The sequence below is a fragment of the Odontesthes bonariensis genome, chromosome 10, assembly GCF_027942865.1.
Source record: "Odontesthes bonariensis isolate fOdoBon6 chromosome 10, fOdoBon6.hap1, whole genome shotgun sequence".
Taxonomy (NCBI): domain Eukaryota; kingdom Metazoa; phylum Chordata; class Actinopteri; order Atheriniformes; family Atherinopsidae; genus Odontesthes; species Odontesthes bonariensis.
Window position 1 is genome coordinate 19472583 of NC_134515.1, and position 18418 is coordinate 19491000.

General features: G+C 41.7%; 2 protein-coding genes across 4 annotated transcripts in view; both read right to left on the minus strand.

Moving 5' to 3' along the window:
- Positions 1-6797, minus strand: part of kmt2d (lysine (K)-specific methyltransferase 2D) — a 33792-nt gene extending 26995 nt beyond the window's left edge. For 2 of the 3 annotated variants that reach the window (XM_075476754.1, XM_075476752.1), the window contains exons 1-10: positions 6067-6797; positions 2526-2608; positions 2244-2355; positions 1923-2125; positions 1671-1780; positions 1398-1560; positions 1058-1229; positions 794-908; positions 429-607; positions 72-337 (exon numbers count right to left, since the gene is read on the minus strand). In XM_075476754.1, coding sequence (XP_075332869.1) covers positions 72-337; positions 429-607; positions 794-908; positions 1058-1229; positions 1398-1560; positions 1671-1780; positions 1923-2125; positions 2244-2355; positions 2526-2574 — 1369 coding nt within the window. In that variant the 5' untranslated portion in view covers positions 2575-2608; positions 6067-6797. Of the gene's footprint in view, positions 1-71; positions 338-428; positions 608-793; positions 909-1057; positions 1230-1397; positions 1561-1670; positions 1781-1922; positions 2126-2243; positions 2356-2525; positions 2609-4108; positions 4254-6066 lie in introns of those variants that run through there. The other variant, XM_075476753.1, reaches the window with a different exon arrangement.
- A 3196-nt stretch (positions 6798-9993) lies between these two features.
- dhh (desert hedgehog signaling molecule) lies at positions 9994-15314 on the minus strand. Its single transcript, XM_075476757.1, has 3 exons — positions 14357-15314; positions 11416-11677; positions 9994-11274 (listed from the first exon to the last, which is right to left on the minus strand). The coding sequence occupies exons 1-3, from the start codon at positions 14663-14665 to the stop codon at positions 10454-10456; spliced, it is 1392 nt and encodes a 463-aa protein (XP_075332872.1). The 5' UTR covers positions 14666-15314; the 3' UTR covers positions 9994-10453.
- Positions 15315-18418: the final 3104 nt, after the last annotated feature.

Genomic DNA, 18418 nt, shown 5'->3' on the forward strand with positions numbered 1-18418 from the left:
ACATATTTTTATACTACTCCAATGACACAGCAGGACTGTCAGGCCTTCTTCTGTGTACAACTCAGACATACCCAACTCCATAGGCGTCTCTTTTTCAAGTTTTTCTCCAGGCTGATCCGTCTCAGATGGGCCTTTCTGTCCTGTTATCACTGCTGATAAATCTGCCTGCTTTTCTGTGACTGTGTTAGCATCCGTTTGGACTGTCCTCTCCTCTCTGGTCTGTATATCCACTGTGTATGTTTTAGCAATAGGCTGCTGTTGATCCTCCTTGCAAAGCAGACAAATGACCTTGGATTCTGGAAGCTCCCCCGGTGAAGCACACTCACTGTGCATCCATCTAAGACAAACAAGGGATCATCAATAAATATTTTATCACAATTAAAAGTGACCTGGGTATCATAGCTTCCTCTATTGTGCGTTAAACTAACCTGTGACAGATGCTGCAGCACTGAAGACCTACAGACGGGTTGGCAACTTTGCTGCACACGCAACACATGGAGCTGCGGTGATGCTGGCATCTTTCACACACGGTGTAGTTCTCAAACCACTGGGCCGAACCTTGCAGCCCCAATCCACGGACACCACACTCCAAACATACACGACATCTCTGACATGATAGAGATTATGAGAATTAAAAGTAAGCTCATTCATACATAATGCAAGTGGCAATAGCTCTCTTAGAAACATCTTGATAAGTGAAAACAATGTTTTCAAATTTGTAAAATGTAAGTATTAAGACTATATTTCCATGGAAATCTCCCGAAAACAGAGGTAAGAAACAAAAGTGACTTACTCTGCATTTCCAAGGGTCAGAGGGAAGAGAATCCATGGCTGGCTGGAGACAGAAAGTGTGGTACCCCTTATCACAAGCGTCGCATACCAACATTTTGGAGTCTTCCCCGGGTTGTCTAAGAAATAACATGAAAAAAAATTGATTAATTGATCTAAAGTAAAAGCATGAAGTGTGTCTTTAAAAACAATGTAAACATTGTGAAAAACATTAAGACCTTAACATTGAATGTCAGATATGAGTGCAGGTTCACGAAAATTAACTCACCTGCAAGTCTGGCACACTTTACACTCCGGACACTGCCATCCTGCCCGCTGAATGGGCGTGGCACCGATTTCTAGACAAGCCGCATGATAATGTAGGCCACAGCCCGTGCAGAAAAGTAAGTCTGTGAGCTCTCCTGCCGAGTCACACACAGCGCACCAAGCCTCCTCACCAGCTGTAAATAAAGCAAATTAACTGATTTTAGGACAATAAAATGACATTACGAGCAAGAAACCCAATTTTGGGCTTAAAGCCTCTCTGTTATGTGCTCATAGTAAAATCCTTTTATTGTGAGCATGCCCCAACATAACGACATCACAATTTTGGCAAATTTCCATCTTACCCAACTCCTCGGCTTTGTTTATGTGCTCTGGACAGAGGAGGACCAACTGCTTCATGGACTGGAAGGACCCGCTGGCTGCCGAGCACGGGAAGTGGTAGAATCGTGAGCAGCCCTCAGCGTGGCAACGTATGGTCGCACCCAGCCTTTTGCAATATTCGCAAAGCTGAAACAAACCAATTGCAGCAAGTAATAGTAAGTTGCATGAGGGAGGCATTTTATCTTCTATATCATCATCCCAAGCATTTCATCCAAGTCGATGGACAGCACACTTACCCGCTGTGTCCCTGAGATAACAGCCTTGTCCATATTCTCCAGCTCTTCATCCTCTTTCTGCTTCACTCCCTCCGACCACACAGCGCACCAGTGATGAACCCAACAACCCCCTGTTCAATACAAAGGTAAACATCATTACTAGATCTATATATCAAAACTTCAATTATACATATATGTACTGTGTATCTAATAGATTCAAACAATTACTAATTTGAGATTCATTATCACGGCAAAGACAATTTTTAATGTAACCTGAGTCGTCGATGAGTGCCGTCAGACAAGAGGACTCGGAAAATCCAATGGAAGACAGGTCATCATTTCCAGGCTGTGGCAGTGGGGAAGCAGATGACTTGAGGGCTGGCTGCTCAGAAGACGCCCCAAAGTGTCTCAGTTCCCGCTGTCCATGCAAGCTCCGCTCCACACAGTTACACAGAGCACAGGCACGGACGTTCTCTCTGTACAGTCGCAAACAAAATGTACGAACATAATTCCAAATTCACTTTGTGGTTGGCAATTACGAGCGTTGTCTTGGCACAGTCACTTTAGCTTTCCTAATGTAAACGAAGAACTTACACGGGTATGCTGGAGGAGGTTGCATCAACACCAGACTCGTCGTCAGCAACAGAAGGGGCCTTGGACTCCTCCTCAGAGGAGACAGGCTGTTTTGCAGTGGCACCATCATCAGCTAACATGAGGCAAAAAGTTTTTCTTTAAAAATAAACGTAAGGAAATACAATAACACCCCTAAGAACAAATCACTATTCCCTGAAGATTCAGTTGATTCAGATCCTAAATTCAGTTGTTTTTATGGATATTCCTTCATAAACGGTGAACAAAACACAAATAATGCATTACCTGTTGGTTCAGAGTCATTCTCTTCGCAGTTTGATTTCTGCTCATCCATTCCCCGCACTGGTTTTGACCTCTTTGACAGAGATCTGCAATATAAAAACGGGCTTAGCATTGGAATCTCTGTCCATCAATAAAATTCTATCACAAGCCCTTTTTCCATCAGATTCTGTAGCGAATTAAAAGTTATATCGCATTACTTTGTTGCGATATAAGATGCGTTCGGTTGGTTTTCCATCAAACAGGACGATTCTAGCGAAATAAAATGACATCACCGGAACGTGCTGATGCGCATTATTCTGACTCGACCAGATGATTTTCCATTACAAAAGTGGCGAATTGTAGCGAATTAGAATGCTCGGTAGTGGGAATTTAATTGCTTGCGCTGTTATTGTCAGCCTCCTGTTATAACAGTTGCTTTAACTTTCAAGGCTACGTACCTTTTCACCACCGGCTTTCGTTTTATTTATTAGGCTAGTTACTTATTTAGAGTTATGGACCGTAGGATAGGACTAAACATGCTGCTAGTGCTGCTATGTCAGCTTATAATAGCCGTCAGAAATTTAAGAAGGAGCTGGATCCTTCATCCGCAGGATCCTCGCCTCGCTCTCATCGATGAGAGCGAGGCGAGAATTAATTATGCTGCTTCAGGACCTCCCGAATTGTGTTTAAAAAAAGCAGAGTCTCTGCTCTCGACCAGTTGTTTCTTTTATCATCGGACATTGTTGTTACTAGTTGTTGCTGCTGTTTTGATACCGACAGGATAGGTGAAATGGGGCGGCTGAGCGGCTCAACAACAACAACATTCGAATCCTCGCGCTTTACCAATACCATCTGCGCATGCGTGGCTAGTCTGAATCGCATTAACCTTTTCCATCACTTCTGTAGCGATACAACTTAGCCCTGAACCACCTATTTCGAGCGAATTGATTTAATGCGACAAAACAGGCGTTCTAGCGATTTAACCGTTTTTCCATCACATGTATCGCACTAACTTCTTGATGCGCATCAAATTAAAGCGAATCATGTCGTTGATGGAAAAAGGGCTACAGTTGTAAAAAGTCACCACAGCTGTTTACAATCTGTGAAGGTTCTATTTAGAAACAACTGAAAAGGTCATCAACTTCAAATCAGTTATCACAACTTTAAGAAAGACAATAGCAGATAACACCGATTTGTAGGGGGGGGGGGGAGAGAGAACCACAGGTTTATGATTTAACTCATAAATACATGAAAGTCTAAATGGTACTCAGAGTCCATATTTGTCAATAAATGCGTGACATAGTTCGTAATTCAACATATAAACAACTCTCGATTACTTATCACATAAATAAACCCCGGAAAAATGCCTGTCGCACAACACACAAACTTCCCCACCATCCCAAAAGTTTTCTAAAACGTGTACACCTGCAACAAACAATGCAGTCAATAAAATAAGACCACAGCGTCTTCACTTTACATCAAGTCCTATCTTAATCTGACAACGTCTGTATTAGTACAATTGAGCTTTACGCAAACTCTAGAAATTAGCGCGAAGGTTACGTGCGACAAATTAAACGGAAATCGCTTTAACGATTAAACTCATTTACCGAGCAATGCATAATCCAAGTCAGTGAAGCCCCTCTTGGCAAAAAGCACGGGATGTTACGATTTAAATTGTGTTTTGATAAATAAAACAAATCACAAATCGGGATACACAAAGAAAACACAACTTCCGTGTGTAGAGCTTCCTGTTGCAGCAGGGCTTGTGTCGTGCACAACCTCGTCGCTCACAACACAGTTCCGCTATGAGATTCACGCCATTAAATGCTGTCAAGCAAACAATGAAGGGTAGACCCGATTTTATACACAGAATAGATGACAATAAAAATGACTTCTTGTTTGTTGTATTGCAGGCAATTTAATGCTCGACATCTCAAAAGCGTCAGTTGATTTCGATTAGCGTGGTACATGTGGAGTAATTCAATCTCGTCAATATTTGCTTATAAGATAGTGAATCTGTGTTCTTGACGGAGAGCAGAAAAACAGAGAGCAGTCAGCGATGTCATCCTGGTCCGATTCAAGAGACTATAAATGCGAGGATTGGTTTTAAGAAGCGCATTCGAAGCCTGTGGTCGGTTTTCCGTGAATTACAAAATGATTGTACCAGGAGACTTAAAAAGAAACCTGCGAGTTAAAGTTTTCACGCATGCACACATTTCGCAATGTTTCCCTTTTCAGCCTCCGAAAGTAACTGGAAGCAGATCCCAATCTGTAGACTAACGTCCTCCCCCAATGGTACGTGCACATGAGTAAACTTCAGAAGCATAGTTTGGAGGGAAATCAGTGTCAACGGTGGCCTACTGAGGTTGGGGAATGAAAGGATAACACGCGCATGAAATATCGAAAGGAGAAATGAGATCGACGGTTAAAAGTAAACAATTGCATGTGGATTAGGAATTAGACCACCCTCTAGATCCAGTTTTTATCGTAGATAAACAACAAACTGAACATCGTCCTAAATGTGAAAAAAACAAACAGAAAAGCATTGCTTCAATTCAATTCAATGACCAAAATACAAACTAATTAAGAACAAAAATGTGACACTAGCCAATCCAAATATTACAAAGGGATGCTTCAAGCATTTGCATTAACAATACATACAAAAACTCTCAAAAACAAGACTGCGCAGGACTGCACGGTTGTAAAAAAACCTGCATTGTTAGAAAATTGCCACAAAAGGCTATTAATGGCAGATTGCAACTGAGCTAATGGATAAGATTTTTTTTAGCACGGTTAGGCAATGCATCACCACAATAATCGTACTCGAAGTCAGCAACACTTGATACGCACTTTCTCCTCAATAATATACTAATTTAAAATCCAAGTCCCCCCGAAACCCAGCTCGCGTTAAACCACAGTTGATGAAGACACTAAATGTGCTTAGTCTCCACAATTCAGTTGTCCGTAGTAAAAGTAATGACGCGATGGGTATCTCTCTCAACATCCTACTTTGTGTTTCAATTTCACTATGAAGACTTTTTTTATTTGGCTTGAGATGCTTATCAAAAGTTGCCGTGATGTGTTGCGGCATCACTTTAAAAGCTATCGGGATTTTACAGCTCAGAAATGACACCGCTGAGCAATATTTCTCAATGTAAACATAGACTGCGAAGGGTTGATTCTATCCAGCAAGTAGACATGCCCATGTCACTGGCGACACTATGATACTGAGAAGCTAACAAGTACCAACGGTGACGTTGCAACAAAGTCTCCCAAAGAGACAAGATTACGATAAATAATATTAGGCAAATGTACATATACTTTAAAAAGTGGGAAATGACTCCCATGTGGATGAAAATGATAGATATAACTAGCGTAGAACAACCTAAAGTGAGCACCTAGGTGACATAGCTAGCTCTCCAGCAAATAGATAACACCATCTGGTCCAGGCGAGTAGCTAAATGCTACCGATAGCAGAGCTAACACCCGGTCTAAGGTCAGGGCTGGTGTCTTTAAGTGTGTATGTTGCAAGAAGTTCATAAAGGTCATAAGTGAAACAGCTCACCTCACAAAAACAATATCGTCTCCTCATGCATCAGCAAAATCCAAAGAGCCACACAGCGTCCAAAAATGCTGATGGTCGCTTCATTTTATGTACCGGACTAACGCTGCGGCTAGCCGGCTGCTGTGAGAGTGGGGGAAGTGCACGTCGGCGGAAGGCAGGCTGTGCTAGCTGTTCAACCAAATGGATAACTCTGTGGTTACCTAGCTAACAAGAGAGTGGAGCGTTGTGTGGTGTGGTCGTATACGGTTGGGGAACTATTAACCACAAACACAAATCTTCGGCCTGTCCCGCACAATGTTCCCCGGATTCTTGCAGTTGCTCCTTGCCTGTAAATTTAGCCTTAAAGCTAACATTAGCTAGCTTTTCTCTGTTCTGGAATCTCGCTCGCGAGGTCGTTAAAGCAAGTTTGCACTAAATAGTGTATCCGGAAATTACTGCCCTAAACTTTGTTGACACGACAGAAAAAAAAATTCTCTGTAACTTTTAGCCGACTGCAGACTTTCATCTACCTACATTTGCAGCTTAACTTTGCATGGGTACCCTTGTATGGGTCAATAGCATCTCTTCTTCACTTCGGTAAACTGCGTTGCGTCCCCACACTACTGTTCCGCTAAGTGGCTAGCCGCTGTTAGCTGTGCTAGGTAATAAACAACTACGTCAAAAAATTAATTCATGCTAACGTACAAGCAGAAATTGTATTTCATTAGTACATTCTAGTAAATGCGTTATAACTAAAGCTGACAGACGAACAGTCTTGTGTAACGCTGTTCATTTAGCACACAACATTAGATTTTAATCTGGAGAACGCGGTCACTGAAATATGGTGGATTTTAGATATTAGGTCATTAGATTTTCGGATCCAGGGAAGCCATTTTTCATTAGATTGTTATGATTGTAAACACTAGGGCAGCACTGACATGCCTGCCAAAGAGGAGGTTTGGTTGGGTTTCATAGGACGGTGATTTGATTTAGTTTATGAAGTTTATTATTTCTCGGTCCAAATTCATTGTGCAAGCAAACGAATCATGTGTACACTTTATTGTTATTAATTAATTCGGACCCCCCCCCCCCCCCTTACCCAGGTAAGCATCGTGGATTGAGGAGGAGCGCCAAGTTGATTTTGTCATGTTCTGAATCGAATTTAGATCAAGTTTGTGTCGGTTTCAGCTTAAAGGAAGTCAGTGCGTTAAATGCTGTTTATACTGAGTGATTTTATTATGTATTTAGGTCATTTGGGGCCTAAACTAGTTTGTCATATGTCCGAAAGAACTTCAGCCAGGCTACATGGGAATGAATAAGAAATATTACACCACAAGCCTTAAACAATACTATTCCATTTTATAGAAACCTATAACCATTTTCCTCTGATGAATACTCTGTTTGAGTGGAAGATCATTTCTTAAAAGAAGGATTTGCACGTCATTTGCTTCTGTAATGTGTATCCTATAAAGTTAAAGGGCAATAAGGTCACAGATTGGGTAGGAGTAGCAGGGTAGTTGGCCTTCTTTATCTATTAGCAGCTTTATCACTGTGAGAAAATGACAGAAGTATGGATGGCCTATGGAGGAGAGGTTCATTGAAACCTTTGAGAACTGCACATGCTGTACACGGGCATGTTCAAATCCAAGTGTGCTTTGCACAATGGCAAATAAGTTCTCTTATAAAATGCACAGTAACGGAGTTTTTATTTACTGTCATGAAGCGTGGCATAACCCAAAATGTATGTAGGCAATGAACGTGCACTGTCACATCTTGTATGCATATAGTTCCAGGATCTCCAGTTGACCCTTGATCGAGGCATGGACCTCTCCATGACATCATTTCATGAGCCCACGGTGAAAATTCAAGGGCCTGGAGCATTACACGTGGTAAAGCTTTAATGTCATTGGGATGATCCTGTGAACTTACAGGAAAAAAGAGGTTGGGTAATAGTCTGTCAAGGTCACAAGGTGTAATCCACATCAGTGGCTGACATGCTTTGGAGAAGAAGTCATGAAGTAACTGTATATGAGAGAAGAGCCTCTGCTCAATGTGAAATGAATGCTGGTGATTACAGTTAAAACAAGGATCAACTTTATTTCCCATTGATGAGCAGACACACCGTAGTGGATTGTGTTGTTTGGAAATTGAACAATCACTGGCTAGGGGGGGAGGCATTTAGTGATGCTACAAATTATTCTCAGCTTTCTAAATTGAACTAAACCGTTAAGAAATGCCATCTGATCATGACATAAGATTAAATGTCTTTGGTTGTTAATACACACTGAAATTTTATCCCTGGTTTAAAGCAGTAATAAAGACCAATCATTTTATACACCATCATTGAGGTGAGTTAGCATCATACACAAGTCCAAGAGTGTATAGTTGAATTAAACAGGCTGCATTTAAAAAAATCCTGAGAAGTCCTACAAACCGTACATCTACATAGCCTCGCTGACAAGAGGTAGAAACTGAATGGCTGACAGCGGCTCCAAATCCGAAAAGGTCTATATTTCAACCACGCATGGATTCAGCAGTAGTGTGTGTGTGAGGATGTCTTTATTACTGTTTGGGAAAATGTCAAGTAGCATATTTCTCCCTCATTCAAGATCCCATGATGCACAGTCTCCTTCCTTCAGAGGGTCATGGTAAACATTGGGATTTGAAGATTTGTCATTATTGTGTGAGATCGGTACCAGAAGCTTCACTTACAAAAGCCAATGTTTGGTTAACTGAACTGAAGTTTCTCTTGACGTGAGCATGGTTTCATTTTGAAAATAGGTTATTACTGGTCCCACTTACAGGATTAGTTATCTCCCCATTCAGCTTTAGGAAAATTGGATTAGATTTTAGGGGGGCTGAGACTGGTTCGATGGCGACGGCTGATTGGCCGATGGATGTAAATAGAGGGTGGTATTATGACAGCAGGCTGCTCCTATTGGCCACTCGGGGAAGCCAGTGCTTTCCCATCTGGCTCCTGTGTTTCAAGGATAATCCCCTGGAATACCTTCACAGATGTTTACAACAAAGCATAATATAGAAGAGGAGTGTGTTTGTTTGGGACTGTACTGAGCTTATTTCATTCTATTTTATACAGTTGTACCTAATAAAACACTGGTTAAAATAGCGCACCATCACCTTTTATAAAGCACAAAAAACACGCACATGTTGATGTTTTATTGTACTTAAATGGTCACGGATAGATAGGACCTTCTGGCTCTACTTCCTGTGATATGAAGATTTGTCATTATTGTGTGAGGTGATAATAAGATTTCAAATGAATGTCTGTTAAACTAAAGTCAATAAATTGGGCAAACAACAGAATATGCTGGAAATTTAGAGCGCAATGTAAATCAAATCCACATGTACATTCTCAGCTTCTCCACAAGGAGGTGTATAAGCTCATGTAACTTCTCAGTCGAGCCTTAAATCTTCCCATGAATCTTTTAACTCAGTTTTAATTTAAATAGGTTTAAAGTAGGCGTTTCAGAGCAACAGTGACTTTGACTTTGGACCAGACATCCAGCTCAGATAAGTGCACCATCTCTTTCGATGCATAGATGGGATGGAAATAAAAAAGAAAATACTTTGAGATGTGAACAGACATAACACTAGTGGCCCAAACTGGTGCAAAAATATTGAAATAAAATCTCCTCTCACATTATAAGAAACCTCGAAGTTGCTGTTGAGGTGAGAGGGTCAGTAAAAAGTTAAAGTGGTGGCACAGTGTGGGGAATATTAAGTACGTCTGGGCTTTTCATTAACCCATCAGCCTGCTAGATTTCCACACTCTAACATACATTAAGCTCTACTGTAAGCCCTCAAAATGATCTCTTGTATATATAATGTGTGCCTTTCCCACAAGGAACTTTTTTTTTCTTCACAATTTAAAAGAAAAATGTTCTTAATGGGCATAATTGACTCCGCAGCTGAAGAAAAAGCAGAGTATTGCTTCATAAAATGACATTTTTATTTGTTTTATGATATGACACCAAGTCAGTGCATACAATACAGGTAGTGGAATTATAATAATATATTATGATTCAAAAAGTACAAAAATAAAGATTCTGTTGTTCAGGGAATTCATTCCTATCCCATTAGAATAATATATATATTTTTACATTTTTAACTGATAATTAAAGGAAATGACAGATGTACGAACAGACTGCGATACAGTTATTCAGTTATAAACCTGTTCAGACAAACTGATACATTATTTTACATTTATTTCAGGGCTTCAGTGTTAGCATGTTTATCATTACGGTTATAAAAACACAAAGAATAATGTAAAAAGGAAACAAGCCAATCCAGTGTCTTTATAACTTATCTTTAAAAAAGGAGGGTTAAGTGTAAATGTATAAAAGCTGCAGTGTGACATACAGTATACTATGTCTGTCGTTTTAGACTTTTAAGGATGGAATGAGTTGGAGTCCAAAAAGATACATGCAAATCTGTACAGTATTCTAGCATACCAGTGAACATTTGATAACCGCCTTTCTAAGGAGCGCTTCTCCTGAATTTCCATCCTGAGTGGTTCACTAAAATGATCTTGTCTGTTTACGCTGCCATTATTTACATATATACCTTCTTTGTCCTGTGTGGTCAAAGTGCTCAAAATTGTTGCAGTCTTAGCGCGAGCTCTTCGGCAGTCAGTGTTCTGCTCTTCTTTTGCCTTCTCCCCCAAAAGTAGCTGGTTCAATGAGTAGAGGAGCCTCAGAGGTCCAAATCCCCAGTGTGCAAGTCCGTGGTCCTCCACCAGCGCATAACTGGAGGCCAGCACCCCGTCGACGAATAAAGTTCCAGCTTCTGTCAAGGGCGCATACACTCCCACACTTTCTGCCACTGACACTGAGATTATTTGAGATGGCCGCGCTTTTCCCCCTGCAGTACTGATGAGAACACAGTCTCCTGTTTTGGCTCTGCTAGCAAACTGAGCCTGGTACTCACTACTGTCATGTCTGCACTGGGGGGCTAAGAAAACCAAGTGATGGGGAGTAAGGGCCAATGTATGCCCATCCTCTGTTTCCAGAGACACAAACGCAGACCAGCTTTCTTGGTCTCGGTGCAGAAACAAGAGGACTTGGCTATACACCACCTGGCCTGTCTCGGACAGAGCCATGACCCTGTCACCAGGAGTCAGTGATGACAGAGTCCTCTGCCTTCCTCCAGCAACGGTCACCCGGGCCCAGCCTGGGAAACAGCCACCTCTCTCCACAGCAACAGAGTGATCTGCAGGGCGATCAGCAGTAAAAGCCAAGATGACTAAACACAGATTTAGTTTCTTTATTGTTTTAAATATCCTCATATGCCAAACACTGAAGGTATATACTTTGACATTTATCAGCATCATTCTTTACATAATAAACTTACCAGCTTTTACAGAGCAGTGGATGTGATACTTGGACTCATAATGGACCCAGTCAAAGCCTGCCTCCACAGCCAGCTGGGCTAGAAGGCCATACTTCTCCGTTACCCTGTCATCAGTGGTTATATCCACAGCCCGGCCTTCGTAGTGAAGAGAGCCTTGAGGGTGGTGACCATCTTCATCCCAGGCCTCTGTCACACGCAAGTGTACTCCCGGCCACTGGTTCATCACTGCGATAGCCAACCTGTTCAAACAGTCTTTACATCGCTGGAACAGACAGAGGGGAGGGGTTCCATTTTGAGCAGAGTTAACTTATTTACAGGCAGGTGTATCAGACATTATGAAGCAATCACAAATGAATTACTGTCAGCACATAGTGCAGTTCAGAAATGCTTTGGCTTGACATATTAGTTTGTGTATCAGAGAGCCTGCCATCAAACCTATACACTTTTCATAAGATAACTATTAGTCAATAGAGTGCTTGAATTTTCAAATTATAGCACTGGCATCACCTTTGAAAAAAATGTCATTATTTGGGATATAAAAACTGGTTCCAAATTAGTAAAATACCTATATCATTTACAAAAGAAGTCCAACAAATATCTTTTCTTATTATTTAACACAGAGGAAAATAAACATTTGGGTAGCTACCAGGCACAACAAGACATGTTTGTAACTGTTACTGATAGATCAAACAGATTGTTCGATTTTTAGTTATCAAAAATGACTCTGGTGAGTGAAGTCGCTGCTACACGGAACCCACATGGATTCATTAAGGTATCAATGGAATAACAGTTTTAAGTCAACTGGTTCGATATGGGTAAATATATGGGGACTACGGATAAATAAATGAGTTTATGGGTCCTTTCTCAAAATGACTGCTTTACAACAGCAGAGGAAACGCCGGGTTGGTGGTAAAAATAGTACACTAATAGTTTTCCGTGAGTGTTTTGGCATTTATGTTTCATCCTAGATGAATATAAATAGAATACACATTTTTTTTTAAAGTTTTCTGTTGATTTAAGATAAATTCTCTTTTTTTTAGTCTGTCTTTCCACAGCATGTACTGTGTAAAGTTCAGTATGTGAGCTAAGTTCTGGTTCAAGTGACATACACTTGTAATTATTTATTAACAGCAGCAATGGCATTGCCTAAGAGTACAACAGCCATCTACAGTATCTGAGTGTACAAACTGATCTCAGTGCAACTCAGCAGAAAAACGATCCCAGTACTTCGACACCGTCTTTGGCTCCCAGGTTATAATTGTCAGCTGGCATCGCCACACAGTTCCTCCTCTACTCTGCTAAAGGCCATCTCAACCTTGCTCAAACAATCAGAGTGCAAGAACAAACCTACTGTAGCCAGTTTGGCACATTCTTTGGCCTTTTCAACAGGGTGACAGAATAATCAAGGCCATTCTCTGCCTTTCCAGATTGTTCCAGGCTTCAGTTACTCGCTTTCACCCCTGAGACATTTGATCAAATATGCGTACAGTGACTCTTAACACCCCCGTGGGCCATAATGTTACAGACTGTGTCAGCATTGTCGCAAAATAGACAGGCTGAAAAAAATGATGACGTCAGCATCTTAGGTGATACACTCATTATCATCTCTTGTATGCATAATGCCTTGGGACTTGTGATGTAGAAGACTGTGTGGCCTTCAATTAACAGTATAAAACTGATCTCGCAGCTCTATAAATATAGAGAGCACAACTGAGGGAGAAAGACGCATAAAAAGATGAAAGTTTGAACTGGAGCTTGGTGAGAAGAAAGGAGAGTAGCGGAGGGCCAAGGTTGAGACGAGAGAGGAGGCCAGAGGGGAAGAATGTATGGGCACGGACATGGGAATGTGACAGCAAGAGTGAGAAAGCATGAGGGACAGAAACCAAACTGGGTACATTTCTCTCGCAATGCCATTGAAGAGAGGCGTTTCATTGTCACAACTACAATAGTCGCTTTTCCGACGGTGCCATTACTTCAGCAGGCGGGAATTTTGTATAGGCGACCCTTCTCAGTCTCCAAATGACGCACAAAGAGTGTCTTTCACATCTGGGCAAAAAAAGGGGGCACATGCACACGTAACCACAGTCAAACTGGGTATCAGAAGGGCACCAACATACAACCACAGATTTCAATCACATACAATCAACTATGGGGGGGGAAGAAACACAGATTTATATCCTAAACAATCACAGTGGGTTGCAGCATCCACAACAGAATCATATCTGGGTGTCCAGATTTACGGAAAGAGTGGCACTACAAATGCATTGTTCAGCAGCTACCCAGGTCTTAAATTCTCTGGGCAAGCGATTGTCTTTTTTTTCAAGGTGTTATTCATTGACTGACCTATCCCCAGTAAACAAACAGAACCTACACTTGTGTATTTCTTCGCAGAGGCACACAGAGAGCCTGTCATATGAATCATTTTATTCCCAATAACAAAGACTTTTGTTAAAGATTAAAAGGAAGTGTTCCTGTAGAGGAACTCAGTCTCTCAAGAGGTAGTGTTGGATTACATCCTGATCTTCTTATCTCTAGAAAAAAAAAAAAAAAGGGAGGGAGAGTTTGCTTAAAACTTACACAGTCTGTGTCGAACATTTGTCTGTCAGTTAAGAGCCCGGCAAAGGGAAGGTAGTGTGGAGTTCAGCAAACAATGAATGATATCTTATGATTTGGTATCAAGGTGACATGCTGAACTGGCAAAGTATAAAGAGTACACTACAGTCAGCAGCTTTCTGTGAAGGGATTTGATTGATGATACAGGTGGGGGGTTGTTTAGAAAAGAGGCTCCAGTCAGAGCATCCCTCAGACTGTCTGCACTGTTTGCCCCTTTATTGTTCTTTCTATACCGTAAGAACAGTAAGACTGTACAGTAACCAGGCATCATTTGAGTTAATGGGAATTAGAGGTCCATACAACTTAAACCACACAACACCAGTCTCACCTTAGTCATGAAGCGGTCTGCATTGGTGTTCTCCTCATCTTTGAAGACAATATCTGGGTTGTAGTTGCACACGAGATCATTGAAGCGTTCAGAGTTGCGTGTGATCTTGCCCTCTGCTCTCCCACTGGCCCCAAGGTTGTTTTCTGAGAAGTTGGGGAAAAACTGCTTGTAGTGCATGGCTGTGAGTTTCCTGGGCCTGGAGCGAATGCCGTACCCAGGACCTGGCCCGCATCCCTGGACCAGCCATATACAGGTCCACACTGCAAGCAGGCCGAGCTGTGCCAGGCGGGCCCACCAGAACTGCCTCATTGGGGAGAGTTGGAGCTCCCAGGAATCAGCAGCTCACGGTGCCTACACTGATAGCCCAGTTCCAGGTGTGTGATAGCAACTGAATGATCTTGGTCCATTCCAAATCATGGATTACTAGAGCTGATATTTTGTAATCACAAAGTTGGGGCATGCAAGTACTTGTTGTTATTGCATTCACTCATGATCAAAAATCTGAAAACTTCAAAATAGATGTTCTTTTTTTGTGTGGCTAAATAATTATAATGATCGCAAGGAGTCCAACACGCTTGGCATCAATCTGTCAAAAACCATGACAAGTCTTCAGAGGTTTCTGAGCAAAAGTTTCACCAGCTCTGGTGAGAACTGAGAGTCATCTTCTCACGTCTTTCAGAGATACCTGCCTTGACGCAGGTGTGTTTGAGGGTTGATCCTCACTTACCGCTTCTCTTCCCACTCAGTTCCTCTCGAAGAGGCACACAGACAGACGCGCGCGATGAGCCCGGCCGCTCCTTGACTCTGTGGAATTCCTAGGAACGCTCCAGTGCCAATCTCATTCTCTTTGTACATCCACATATATCTCTCTCTATAATGTGTTATCCTCCTTTCCTTCGTCCACCGCCTTCTGTCGCGTTTCAGCGCTCCTGGCCACCTTGCGCCAGCCATTGGGTCTTATTAGCGTCCGGACAAGATTGCCCTCCCTTCCTCTACGCGCTCCCACCGCTACAGCACACGCCTCCAATTCAGCCATACAAAGAACATATGATGTTAACACAATGACCTCAACCCCGTCCACCTCATTAACCATTTTAGATAGTTTGAACAACTTTCATGCCCCAAACTGCACAGTTAAGCCAAAGATTCAACAACTTGCTATCATTTCTTACAAGTTTGAAAATCAGAGCTCTAAAGAGCACACCACTTTCAAGTCATGCAAGCCACTTTGAACTCAGATGCCCTTGCTTTTGTTTGCTCATCCCACCCATCAGCTTCACACTCTGCTTGTGTTATTAATAGACAGAGTTGAAGGTAAGGACCTAAGAGGGAGCACTGTCCAGCCTTGACTTACAGTGCTGCCTTCCTGTGTTTGGGGAGCCAGCTTGACCCCCTATGATACCCAGTAACCCCTAAGACCTCTTTACTGGAAACACCCCTTGGATAAATTGTCAAGTTATTATTTTTATCCATCTCAGAACAATAGCTGGGAGACTTTTAAAATGTGTCAGATAATGTCAAAGAGGGAGCAGAATGAGAGAGTTATCATCGTGTTTTTCACGGGTGTGACATCTGTAATCACAAAGGGAAGCTTAAATTAATGGTAGATTGCAGGTCAAAGTGTCACCGTGCTATCTGTAGCTTCCTGGAGCACACGACGAGGACACTCGTACAATTTCTAGTGGCACATTTGTCTAAGAGATCTAGAGCTTTAAGTGTCTAATGAAACAGACAGAAATCATATGATATAGTCACAAAACAATTAAATAGGAATATAAATAAATAATGACAGAAAAAAAGTATCTAATTTCCCATAGTGAACCGTGAGCGCACATTTTCTTTTGTACAGGTCACTGAGCTCTGCACAGACCATGGAAAGGCATCCTTGTTGGGGAAGTTTCCAGATGGTCCCAGGATGTTGTGGGGAGGGGTGGTAGGGCGAAGCTGCATCTTCCTGTCCTTATGGTAAACATGGAGGAAGACTCAAGTCTGGCCCAAGCGTCTCAGATGAGAGATATCAGCCTTCATAACAAATGCAGGGAATGACTCAATCAAAAAAAGCAACAAACACTTTCATATCTACAATTACCCACACCGATGTTTCTCTTCAAAGCTGAACACGAAAAAAAACGATTTCCATCAGGCATGAAAGGGAAAGGAAGGAAGCAAAGATCTGTGGGGTGAAGATGGAAATAAAGTCATTATTATTAGTTTTTATTTTGGTGCCCCCATCCTCCTGCCTGCCCCTGCCTCGTTCTGGCTCTTAACATTTTACTCCCCCATTTCAGGATGGGAGTACATGGCCGGGTGAATGGTTTAGTTTCCTGCTCAGCCACAGCACTGAAAACGAGATCTTTCCTGCTTGGGTTAGCCTTCGCTGCTTTGTTCTCTTCAAACGCTTTCACCTGAGCTGGTGGTCAGACTCCACTTCTACCTGCTGGTTAGGCTTTATTCCTTCTGGGGGGGAGGGTTGTCAATATCTTAAAGAAACACTTGGCTTATCTCCGAGGGCAGTCAAGGATGAAAATGGGACTGGAAGTGTTTCTTCTCAACACGATTCTAAACACAATTTCCAAAAAAGTTTGTAGGCTTTCTAAAATGCTTTAAAAACACAACTCAGGATTTTGTTAAACTTCTTTTGAACTTTTATTGAACGGACACAAGTACAAAGGGTAGAGACATATTTGTCATTCTGTTACATCACCCTTAATTTTAATAGCACATTTATTTATTTATTTTTTAAATATTTGGGAACTAAGAACACTAATTATTGTAGTTTTGACAGAGGAATGTTCAAGCTCCCACTGTACACACATTTTTAGCTTCTAAACATTCTGTGGTTGTTGTTGTCTGAATCTCCTCCTCATTACGCATCGTGCATTTTTAATATGAAACCGATCTAGAGTGCAGGCAGGCTGGTCAAGCACACACACTGTGGAGTCACGCTGCTTTAATATGCAGCATGAATTCTGGCTTCGTCTTCCTTAAATGACCACAGATCTTGTGAGAAAGGTTCACCAATGATACTTTCATCCATGGACACTGATACACCCTTAGAGCATCATGCAGGCTGGTTTTTTTTGCACCTTTCATTTATGACAGCCTGGTTGGTCTTCCTCATTGTTGGTAAATAGTACCCAACATCCATTTTTTTTTTTTTATCAAAAGCAAGCTGGAATGTAGACTCTTTTCCACTGAGTTCGTGCCCAGAAACCTATGCAACACTTCAGTACAGATAGTATTGAAAGACAATGTTTTTCAAAGGTACTTCTGCGCCCAAATGCTTAGATCAATCACGGTGTAAAGAAGGGTTCCCAAGCACCTTTCCTTTTTTTCAAAACAATATTCTGCATTGTAGATGTTTTGTAAATCCATTTTTGTCTAGTTTTTCTTTTAAACCAATCAAACACTTTCGTCTTTTGTTTGAAAGACCAAAGCTTTGGCAGATGATCCTTTTATAGCCGATCCTGACCACAAATTAATCTGCAGATCGCAGAAGCTTACAGACCCCCTTCATTATTGTTGGAGATGCTTGCTATATTTTCATAACATAATGGGGCCGGTCGGTGAAGACAATGAAAATCAATTCCTTTATATTAGTGGTTGTTAAAGGTTCAAATGAATAAACAAATAGCAGATTTGACTTTTAGTTGCATTTGAATCTTTATTCTTTCCTAGAAATTCATTTTGTATTAAAGGGTAGTTGTAGAACTTGAGAGTTTTTAAACAATGCTGGGGTTGACATTTCAAGTGTTTGTCTCATCTCCAAGAGCTGAATTGACACTCTGCAGGATCCACTTCCTCCGATGGAGGCCATTATAAGGGTTGTAGGGAAAGTCAAGGAACGACCATTAACCACCTCCCCTCTCCCAGTCTCACACACGCACATCCTTGCTTTAAGACCACGGCTGCAACTCTCACTCCGCTGTCTCTCACTGCGTTATCAGTGCAGGAAGAGGCAGGGTGGTGCATGCTGATGTGGCTGCACATGTTGAATGACTCTTTGCTTCTGTATTGCAGTCGTGGATTGAATGACAATTCACCAGTTTCTCCTGTGCAGAG